Raw genomic sequence first — 11,543 nt, forward strand, 5'->3', positions numbered from 1 at the left:
TATAGTTTACATTTCTGAGAGAAAAATAACTACTTGATCGACTTTAGCTTTTTGTGGGTCAATGTAAGTTTGCCATTGTATTTGGTGTTTCTGTTAAAGTTCTGTTGCTACATGACAGATTTTTCTTTTTCTGTTTCCTCTTTCAATGCCACAGCAATTTAAGAAATAGAGGAAGCTCACTTTGTGATATTGCTATACTCGTGGTTGACATAATGCATGGTTTGGAGCCACAGACAATTGAATCAATAAACCTGTTGAAATCGAAGAAATGCCCCTTTATAGTAGCTCTCAACAAGGTAAGATAGCTTTTTACTCTAGTAGTGTGTTCTTCTACTCTAATAGTATATTTGGCATCTGACAACTGTCTGTTTTCTTTCCTGAACTTGAGTTGTTTGTGTTAAGTCTGAAGCAGTGGTTCTTAGATCCTCTCTGTTGCATTTTTCATGTCCTTGATACCCCAGTGGCTTTACAGGAGCTTTGCAGAACAATCTATCGGTTCTTCTCAGAGTCCTTACTGATAAGTTTCTTTACCTTATGTAACTTCTGTGTATGGTTCATGCTTCTGGCAGTTGTACTTCAGTTGTGGTTTTTTTCTTGTACCTACTTATGTGGATTTGTGTGCATTTTCTGATAAAATTGAAATACAAGCTTTGTGTGGAAAAGTCTTAATTTTAGCTACTTGTTAGTTTATCTTGAAGACAAGCTGGCTTTTAAGCTCATGGAACAATGTTGATCACTGGTGGGAAGTATTTCAGTGTCTGCAGTATTAGATCGTAAAGCCAGTTATTTTCAGCCTTGTTTTTAGAAATCCTATGCATGAGAAATTACGCTGCCTGTTTGTGATGACTTTATTATAATAAGGAAACTACTCATGTCCAATGACTTCGGATGCTATCTGACATGCTGACGGAGAGCTTCCAGAGGGGTATTCATGTGCAGTGTAAAAATTGCAATATACTTTAAAAAATGAAATGAGCATTAAGAGTGAAGGTTGTTGGAACTGAGGTGGCTGTTGTCTCATTGCTGAAAACAGCTGCTTTTAAAAAAACCAAAACCTACCTATTGGATGGAGAGGTGTTAAGCCCTGCAGTGAGCCTGAGATGAAATAGTCAATGCTTCTTGCATTTCAGGTTATAGTTCTATCATTTGACCAGGTTATAATGCATTTTCTAAAGATGTAGTTTTGATTTGTACAGCAAATATAATAGTTTCTTGGACTAAATCAATCCTGCTTTGAAAACTTACTTAGGGAAGTATTTCTGAAGTTGTGTCTTGTGAACAACCCCCTCTGTGATCCCTTCTCTGTAGCGACATGGGAAAGGGTCCAAATTCACCAGTAAGTTTTAAAAGTTCTTTGTAAACTAGTACAGTTCTCTTTTCAGGAAAAAAAGCACAAACCCCTTCATGCGCTTTTTTGTCTATGTGAAGCTATACATGGGTCTCTTTCTTTGGAAAGTTTTACCTTAAACTTGATGTAATGAATGTATATAAACTTTTCCCATATGAACCTTGATTACTATAGCTTGAATTTTTAAAACCTATAGTAGTATTGCTATCATGAAATACCCTCCGACATTGGATAAATACATAAACAGAGATAAATATAGCAGCTAAAGCAAATAAAAAGATTTCAGGTGATTATTGGAAAAATCGATGGCTAGCTGTGTTGGCTGGTAAAGTATTTCTCACAGATGATGTGGCATAAGCATAAAGATGCCCTGTAGTAAGCTGCATCAGATGACATATTACTGTATTTTCAAGATTGATAGGTTATATGACTGGAAAAAAAGTCCAGATACAGATGTAGCTGTCACCTTAAAGAAGCAGAAAAAGAATACAAAAGATGAATTTGAAGAACGTGCAAAAGCTATCATAGTGGAATTTGCAAAACAGGTAGGCTGGAATATTCAAGGTTGTTTTGTTAACAAAAGTGAAAGTAAAGAGGGTGAGTGGGTGGTGTGGCTTGTGTGTGTGGTTTTTTGGGTGAATTTTTTTCTCTTTCCACAAAGCATCTTGGAATATCAAACTGACACATCTCTTCTGACACATTGGTGTTTACCTCTCATAAACCAAACTTTGTTGTTGTTAAATTTATCTTTTAACTGATCCATCCTTAGAGTGCTAGTTTGGAGAAAAGTAGCAGCCAGTTGCAGTGCGTGGTCAGTGGAACTGTGAATAGCAGATTACGTTTTCTGTCCTTATTCTTTCTCTCTTTGGGAATTGCCTGAGAGAATCCCATCTGTCTCTTACTCCCTCGGATGCTGGCAGGGCATGAATCACATCAGTTCTGGGAACTTCTCTTGGCAATGTACAGTGCTATCTAGATGCTAGATGTGGTAATTAGCTTTGTAGAGTTACCCCAGACTGCTTCCAAGAGTGGTTTGAGGCTTTATGTTCCATAGCATACTGTCAGTAACAATGTTGATTGGTTGGGTTTTTGTTGTGGGTTTTTTTTTTTTAAATTGGGATTTTAAAAATGCAATAGTAATCGTCTGGGATTGAATGTTACTGTTAATACTGATGTGTATGTATGTTTTCCCCTATGTAACTATTAATCCTGATTGCAGGGCTTGAACGCTGCCTTGTTTTATGAGAATAAGGATCCCCGCACTTTTGTTTCTCTTGTACCTACCTCTGCTCACACAGGGGATGGCATGGGAAGTCTGATAGCTCTTCTCGTTGAGCTAACGCAAACTATGCTGACCAAGAGACTGGCTGAGTGTCAGGAGCTGAGAGCTCAAGTCATGGAGGTAATTTAGCAGCTGTTCTTTGAAATTCATATAGAAATTTCTCCCTTCCCTGCCCCCTTCTTTCTGGTTAAAAAAATGGGGTGTTTGAAGTACTTAAATAGGGAGTAACTTTTTTTTTCCCCTTTCAGGTTAAAGCACTGCCAGGCATGGGCACTACCATAGATGTTATTTTGATTAACGGATGCCTAAAAGAGGGAGACACCATTATTGTTCCTGGGGTAGAAGGTCCTATAGTAACTCAGATTAGAGGTCTTCTGCTACCTCCTCCTATGAAGGAGCTACGAGTTAAGGTATGGAAACTGGTTTGTGTATTGACATTTAGAGAAGATTTAGAACCAGAAAAAAAAAATACCATTTTCTAAAAAATGAGAATGTAGTAGAATGCAGTTATATTAGCAGTAAGTATCTAAGGGTGACTTAAAGGGGAAGATGGTGCACATCTAGTGTTTTTGTGAATGTACTTGTCTATACCTATTGGTGTGTCTGTTCTAACAGTGGCAAAGAAAAGGATCAAGGAGTTGTGTTGCAGTGAGGATTAAGATGTGTATGCTTTAATAAGGGATTCAAGCATGTGGCTATGTGTGGGAGGGAGATACCCATCTTACATGGAAATTGGAGTGTTACTAGTACAGTGCCTTCTGAGTTAAAGTATATATTATTAGCAAAAGGTTTTTTTTAATAACAAAAATCATACACACTTAGATTTGAGAAAAGTGAACAAGTGAGTTTCTAGGAGTAGTTGGTGAGTGGCGATGACCTCTGCAGAATCTGCTGCCTTTTGTCATTTTCAAGAGTTGGAGGTTTTGCTGCCCTAGTCTTAATAGACTGTGGAGAGAGACTGAATTTGAGTTCCTGCCTGTATTCCTTTCCATGAAAGGAGGAGGACAACCACAGAAACTAAAGGCTATTAATACATAGATTAATACTGATACATACAATTCAAAGATCATGAGAAGAGCTGCTCTGATTTTTCGTGTTTAAAAGGGAAGGAGTAAGTGTCTGCACAGACTTTGCTTAAGGCAAAGAAAACCATACAGATGCAGCCTAGGTGAATGTAATAGGCCAGGGCTAAAAGGTTTGGTTTAAAGGTGGAAAACTAGTGTCGAGGTCCTGATTTAAGGCCATAACAATTGTGGTGTGCTTCATTTCATTGGAGAACTGTGTCCCTGGAGGTCACTGTAGTCCTTAGTGTTTAATCTAGTTCCTTCCTGCAAACTTAGATGCTCTTGTAAAGTACTACTACTAAATGCTGGGGCCTGGGTTGATGTTGGTGATCCTCTGTTGTGAGACCATTGTGGCCTCGGAGGTGCTAAAGGATGCAGTATTGATGTTGAGGTGGAATCTGAGCGAGAGCTTCTTGGCCTCCTTTAAATAGGAAGACAAAAGCCACTCCTCCCACCTGCGTGTGTGGCAGTCTCATGCAGCTGTGGGGTAGGACAGTTGCCTTGGAGAATCGAAGTCCCACTTCCTGCTCTGGAGCACAGTTTTACAGTAATAATTTGATAATGGCTAGACAGTGGCAAAAGCAAAATTGACATTCATGCTTCAGTTACATTCTGTTGGATATATTCTGGTACAGAGAGGAATGAATTGAAAGCATTTCTATGTATTTGCTTCCGTTTATTTAAAACAGAAGGTAATAGTGGTGTGTGAAATACTTATGAGACTGAAGTTTTTTCTGTGGGACTGAATAGCAACATAACAAATCACGGGTTCCCATCAAGATCTTCAGATGAGTTTCTGCACTTTGGTGGGAGATGGAGTATAGAGTACCAGCACCAAGACGGAGAACACTGGATCTGGAAACCTGTAATTGGGGAAGTGGATCTAGGGAAGCTGGGTTTGGTTTTTTTGAAGCAGACAGTGAGGATATATTTCAGTTCAGCTTGTCTATGGGGAATTGTCATCCTTGAAACAAGACCCAAATTTTGGGGTGGAGGGCTAAAGAATAGAGGCTTGCCAGGAACAAAGTGCTTACTGAGGAAGGAAGCTGCCTTGCGGTATCAAGAAAAGGATGGGACATGTCCTAAACAAAAGAAATTAAGGAAAAAAACTAGAAGTTATCTCCAGTGTTGATTTAAAAGTCTTCAGAAATAGCTGCTGCTGTGATGCCTTAGAGCCATGTCCTGACTGGGGAGAGATCTTTGAGGTTCCCCTGGGTGGGGAGGAGCACCTGGGAAATCAAGCATGGGACTATGTCCATGAGAAGGCTGGATGGGAGGCCTCTAGTGGGAGAACCAGACAGCTCTTCCTGCACTGAGCCTTGGGCTGTATCAGCTGAGCTTTAGTGCTTTATTTGAGCTGTCTGCATCTTCACCTTCCCTACGGGGCTGGATTTGTGGGATTGTTTGGGTTTTTTTTAGTGAGCAGCTGTCTATCACTGCTTGCTCTTTTCTAGTTTGTATTCCTTTTTGGCCTCCTCTGGTTTCAGAGGATTCCCCCTGTGCTGCCCCCCTCGGCGGGGGGGTGGGTTGGTGGTATCTGATGGGAGAGGAGCATGCAGACTGCAGTGTGCATGCCAGGAATGCCGAGCAGAGAAAAACACTGATGAAAGATGGGAGCTGCTAGACTTCACGGTCTTGCTCTCTGCTGTGCTCGTGGGTGGCAAGTTCTTCAGCTGCTCAGCACAGCATTGTGTTGCTGTGTAGCATCTATGTGAACTCTTTGCTAGTGTGTATTCTCCTTTTCAGAACCAGTATGAAAAGCACAAAGAGGTCGTTGCTGCTCAAGGTGTGAAGATTCTTGGGAAAGACTTGGAAAAAACATTGGCTGGTTTGCCATTGCTTGTAGCTTATAAAGATGATGAAGTCCCAGTCCTCAAGGTGAGATAGCTAATGTTGAAAACAGACACTTAAACTTGAGGGTAACTGCATTCTCTGGTGATGAAACTCATTCAAATGTTGAGAGCTCAGTATGCAACTAATTTTTTTGGGTTGTGTTTTATAAACTGTTAACAATAACATGCTGTAGCTTTGTATCCATGTGAAGCATTAGTGTGGTGAAGGTTTTAGTATCTTGACTCTTAGATTTTCCCCGATATCATGCTGGGGTGTGTCTGCTGGTAGAATAAGGTTTGAAAACAAGTATCATAGCATAGTTTGACTACATGTTAATTACTGATTTGGTATTTGTAGTAATTTATGCATATATTTCAGTTAAGTTATACCAGCAAACATCTGCTAGTGGAGTTCTTCAAACTATCATAATTGCAAAGCTGATTTAAGACTTCTGTAGTAAATTTCTTTTGTGACTCACACCTTAAAAATGGCAGAGGAAAGAACATAGCTATCTTTAAACCAAAATCGAGAGGAGATGCTCTTGTTCTGTCAAGTCAGGTAGTTAGTTTAAAAAGGAAGCTATCAACATGTGGGTTTACTTTAAACCATAGTTTTACTTTAGCCTTCTGTCTACTTATCTTTGCCTCTAAAGGGAGGTTAATCTTTTAGGTCCTCCAAATCCAGACCTTGTTCCTGAGTACATATGAGTATGTATGTAAAGGGTACTAGTAGTAGATATGTGAAGGCTTAAAGTAAATGGCAACACCTATTCATCTGTCAGAGGAAAAGACTTTGAGTGTTTGGGTTTAAAAGGCATGGGCTCTTAAAAAAAAAAATGGTGTTTTTTTAACTTCTCTGAAAGCAGCAAAATGGCCTTGCTGCTTTTGCATCCTCTGTTTTGTACCTAGGCCTAAAAAGCAGTGAAAATCCTTTCCAGCTCACAGTTTTAGGAGTGTCTGCTTTTAGTGTTGATCCCCAGCTAGGCAACCAAAGGTATTCTACATGCTGCAGGGCCTGTGTTCCCTCAGCCTTGCCAGTAAACACTTAAGAGTGCTGGGGAGAACAATGTGCAGTCTGCAGAGAAATGTTACTAGCTCCCAGGACGGGCATCTGCTTTGTGTTATATTGTCACCTTCTTGCAAAATCCGCAAGTCCACTTCAGACTTTTTAAATGTCAAAAACAAGCAGTGGTGTATCGCAGCGCTGTGTGTGACCTGTACTGCAAGTCTGTAAGTTGGTACCTATCAGTGTGGCTGTCACATACTTCCAGCAGCTCCTGAATGGAAGGACTTTGTACCCTGAGGCATAAATAGCAACAGAGCTAAGACTTTTTTCTCTCCTTTTTTTTTCTCTGAAGGATGAACTAATACATGAACTGAAGCAAACACTGAATGCAATCAAATTAGAAGAGAAAGGTGTTTATGTCCAGGCTTCTACTTTAGGCTCTTTGGAAGCATTACTTGAATTTCTTAAAACATCAGAAGTGCCAGTAAGTATTTCTGTGCTGTATCTGATGTTGTTGTTTCTACATTTTAGTTGGTAACTCTTTCCTTCTGACTCAGAAAAGTTAGTGACTGATGTATGTGGCTTTCTTCTTCAACAGTATTCAGGAATTAATATAGGTCCTGTCCATAAAAAAGATGTTATGAAGGCATCAGTTATGTTGGAGCATGACCCACAGTAAGTAACTTTGCTTTGCTATGTTGATAAACGTGCGGTGGTGTTTCAGGAAGGGACCCTTCTTAGCGCCTCTGGTTCTGTGGTCTCTCTAGTAAACTGACTTGTTTTCACTTGCAGATATGCAGTCATTCTAGCGTTTGATGTGAGGATTGAACGTGATGCGCAGGAAATGGCTGATAGTTTAGGAGTTCGAATTTTTAGTGCTGAAATAATTTATCACTTATTTGATGCCTTCACAAAATATAGACAAGACTACAAAAAACAGAAACAAGAGGAATTCAAGTAAGTAAGAGCTATTCTGGATGCTTCCCAAATGTGTGTCTTGATTATTTTATTATAAATGAAATTGCATTTCACTTCTTGTTTCCATAGTATTATTTAGCATGTAGTGCTGATGGGAAGGAAGGAGAGGAGGAGAGGATAGGACAATAAATTGATAGTTTTCAAGAATTCTGTACTCCCAGTCTAATTGTTTACCTCTGGGATTAGACTTAGTGGGGTGAGAGCTGTGAAGCCGTTTGATTTAGCTAAAACTATCATGTAACATGGAGTATTCTTACAAAGATTTGCTTTGTGTACTTGGCTTCTGTTCCTAGTCTGTGACAGATGGGTTAGTCTTGCAGAGTTAAGAAAACAAAACTAAAGGGAATTGGATTCTGTTGTTTCATATTTATGCAATTCCAGTGTACAGGGCTTAATTCGGACTGCAGTAACACGAATGTGCAACCATTTAAGAATTTATAGGGACCCACAATTAATTCTTGGGATCTGTGTCATTGGGTGAGTCTCAGTAAGGACAGACAAAAGAAATGAGAATGTATTTCATTTCATATATGATCCCAATTTGAGTTTGAATGTGTCAGCATTTAAACATATTTGTTCACTTTAGAAACAAAAATCTGGAATTTTTGGAGTCCCTGTGATGGGTTGAGGCAATAATATTTCTATTCCTGTGCTCTTCTGAGACTACAACTCTACTGTAAAATTACTGTTCCTTTGGTTTTAGTCTTAGTTGACTGCCCAAGCCAGTCAAAATAAAATCCATGCCAGCCATGCCGGATTATTGTTCCCTATAGTTCTTGAAGATCAAGTATTGACTAGAATTAGCATGATGGGAAAAGAGTGTTTTGCTGCTCAATTTCACCCCAAGTGACACTCCTAGAATAAATGCCCAAGAAGTGTGGGAGGAGGCAAACTTAACGTTGTGTACGCTGCTCCAGTATCTATTTTGAAATGTCTTTTCTTTGTCATCTTCCAGGCATATAGCAGTATTTCCTTGCAAGATGAAAATACTCCCTCAGTTCATCTTCAACTCTCGTGACCCCATAGTGATGGGTGTCGTTGTGGAGGCTGGCCAGGTGAAGCAGGGCACTCCTATGTGCGTACCTAGCAAAAATGTAAGTAAGCGCTTCTTCCCCGTGGGCGTTTGATCTACCCGGTAGTTCTGGGATGATGCACCAGGAAACGCCTGCAGGCCTTTCCCCAGTGTCCTGAGTTTTGGCAGGAGGTGAGATTCTGACTTGTAGATCGAGTCTCTTTCCTGGTGATCTTACTGTTCCCTGTCGGAACACAGCTGAGTCCTGTAGTGGGGCGCAGCCTCCAGACTGCAGCAGGGCTCTGCCAGGGAAGGTGGCTAGAGGTATCTGCTGGTCAACCTCCCTCCTTCCCCTGCTGCAATTCCTGTATTGTGATACAAAGCAATGAGCAAAATTGTTGTTCCTGCTAGCTAATAAGAGGGGGAAGTCAAATCTGGACATTTTAAGGGGTAACAAATTGATATCCCAGATGAACTATGGATGGTTTGATGTCACTGCCCCTTGCAGTGCTTTGCCACATCTGAGGTGGCTGCTCTCATAGTGCAGTACCTCATATGAGCAAGTCTGTGCGTATATACATATACGCACGCATATATATAAAAACAGGACTCGAGAGAAGAGTGTGTGCACGGAGGTTTTGTAGATGTGTGTTACAGCTTCTTCATTGTATTACAGTTTGTTGAAATTGGAATAGTTACGAGTATTGAAATAAACCATAAACCAGTGGAGGTTGCAAAAAAAGGCCAAGAAGTATGTGTTAAAATAGAACCTATTCCTGGTGAATCGCCTAAAATGTATGGACGACATTTTGAAGCAACAGATATCCTCGTCAGTAAGGTAAAAGCAATCTGCATTTTCGGAAAGGGCTTATGACAAAGTGGCAGCTTGTGTGAAGTGGGAATGTTGCATGAAGCCTGAAAACACACACTAGGAGCCTTCCATCAGAGACGGACAGACAGGTGAAATGTCTCATGTGTGGCATTGTTCAGCTGAGCTTCTCTGTAGCCTTGTTCTGAGGTCTGTAGTAGTACCCCCCTCACAAAGGAATGATGTACTGCAGCTACAAATACCTTGCAGCTTACTGCACCTGCAGGGGTACAATGGTAAATGGGCTGTTTGCATACTGTTGCATGGAGCTGGTGCTCACAGCACCTTAGCTGTCCCCTGTGGCATTGCAGTGTGATTGTGTGCTTAGTTTTGAAATTGTGCAATAAATAGCAATACTTCAGTTGCTCCAATTCTGGAACACTGGGCTCAGACTAGAAGATGATCACTTGCTTGGGTTTCTGCTGCCAGAGGCAAAGGCACGGCTCTCCACATCCCTAACTGCTTTAGTTACCATGTAGTAACACACCCCCTGCCACACACACGCTGTGGGCTTGTGCCCACAAATGGGGGTGAGTGGCCATAGGGGCTTTTCAGGTGGAGATGCAGGGCCTGTGTCAAGGACTGGGAGGTGGTGCTGGTGCTCTGGGCACTGGGGGGAGTGGGAGATCCTCTCCTGTCACAGGTTCTTACTGCACAAGGTGGGAGATGGTCTGTGCTTCTGCGGTCTCTGAAGACCAGGTAGAACCATAGAATCGTAGAATGGTTTGGGTCAGAAGGGACCTTAAAGACCACCCAGTTCCAACCCCCCTGCCATGGGCAGGGACACCCTCCACTAGACCAGGTTGCCCAAAGCCCCATCCAACCTGGCCTTGAACACTTCCAGGGAGGGGGCATCCACAGCTTCTCTGGGCAACCTGTTCCAGTGCCTCACCACAGTGAAGATTTTTTTTCCTTATATCTAATATAAATCTACCCTCTTTGAGTCCATTACCCCTTGTCCTGTCACTACACTCCCTGATAAACAGTCCCTCTCCAGCTTTCCTGTAGGCCCCTTCAGGTACTGGAAGGCTGCTGTAAGGTCTCCCCGGAGCCTTCTCTTCTCCAGGCTGAACAACTCCAACTCTCTCAGCCTGGGAGAGGTGCTCCAGCCCTCTGATCAGCTTCATGGCCCTCCTCTGGACTCGCCCCAACAGTTCCATGTAAGGGGCGTGAGGAGACATGAAGGGAAAGGAGTGGGATGGGCTGTGCAGCAGATCAGTAGCAAAATAGTGATTAGAAGGAGCTTTCCTGCTGTGCAAACTGATGCCCTTTTTTCAGACCAGTTGGTTCCGACATGCTGAAAGCTGCTTTTGTTCATGTGCCCATGTACGTGTCTGATGGGTTTGTCTTGTGTATTGCAGATCAGTCGTCAGTCCATCGATGCTCTGAAGGACTGGTTCAGGGATGAAATGCAGAAGTCTGACTGGCAGCTTATAGTAGAGCTGAAGAAAGTGTTTGAAATCATCTAGATAACTTTTTACAGCAATGGGGAGGCAGGAATAAACACGCTATTCCTGTTCTAAAAGTTACCAACAAAGTCATATATTGAAGACAGTGTTGGATATATGTTTGGGAGGAAAATATGTGGATAAAATGTTTTCCATGAGAAACCAAGAAATTTACACTGGTTTGACAGTGGTCAATTTACATGTTCCCATGGTTCCGATGTGCCTGTTCACCTCTCCTACTGCCCTTCCTAATACTGGCTGCTGTTTTAAAGTTTGCCCTTCCTTCTCTTACACCTTCCTTCTACCCCTTTTTCCCCTCCCTCTCTCTAAGATAAAATAAAATAAATTGAATTTTTATTACAGAACTAAAGCTCTTTCACTTTTATACTGATGAGATCAGTACTGCAGTATTTGATTAACCAAGCTTCTGCAGACTTTGTGATTCTTGGGACATTTTTGATGTAAGAAGTACTTCTTTATTTATGCATACCTCTTCCCTTGACTCTCTTTTCCAACATTCTTCTGCTTTGTGCCTATAGAAATTTTTTTAAATAGAAAATTAGGCAATTGGATATTTCTGTATTTGCTTTGTGTGAAACAATGATGTAAAGCATAGTTGGCCGCCTTTTACTGCTTGTACAGTTCATGAAAGTCGACCTGTAATCATTATAACGCAGAGCCGCAAATAAAGGAGATGGACATAGT

At 41.3% G+C, this 11,543-nt stretch overlaps 1 protein-coding gene across 4 annotated transcripts in view; it reads left to right on the forward strand.

The window, feature by feature from the left end:
• Positions 1 to 11,543, forward strand: part of EIF5B (eukaryotic translation initiation factor 5B) — a 39,400-nt gene extending 27,857 nt beyond the window's left edge. For all 4 annotated transcript variants that reach the window (XM_054813696.1, XM_054813693.1, XM_054813694.1 and 1 more), the window contains exons 14-24: positions 155 to 296; positions 1,762 to 1,893; positions 2,568 to 2,750; positions 2,879 to 3,040; positions 5,441 to 5,572; positions 6,885 to 7,016; positions 7,131 to 7,207; positions 7,325 to 7,489; positions 8,466 to 8,604; positions 9,199 to 9,360; positions 10,752 to 11,543. In XM_054813696.1, coding sequence (XP_054669671.1) covers positions 155 to 296; positions 1,762 to 1,893; positions 2,568 to 2,750; positions 2,879 to 3,040; positions 5,441 to 5,572; positions 6,885 to 7,016; positions 7,131 to 7,207; positions 7,325 to 7,489; positions 8,466 to 8,604; positions 9,199 to 9,360; positions 10,752 to 10,859 — 1,534 coding nt within the window. In that variant the 3' untranslated portion in view covers positions 10,860 to 11,543. The remainder of the gene's footprint in view (positions 1 to 154; positions 297 to 1,761; positions 1,894 to 2,567; positions 2,751 to 2,878; positions 3,041 to 5,440; positions 5,573 to 6,884; positions 7,017 to 7,130; positions 7,208 to 7,324; positions 7,490 to 8,465; positions 8,605 to 9,198; positions 9,361 to 10,751) is intronic.

The sequence above is a fragment of the Grus americana genome, chromosome 1, assembly GCF_028858705.1.
Source record: "Grus americana isolate bGruAme1 chromosome 1, bGruAme1.mat, whole genome shotgun sequence".
In the NCBI taxonomy this organism is placed as follows: Eukaryota; Metazoa; Chordata; class Aves; order Gruiformes; family Gruidae; genus Grus; species Grus americana.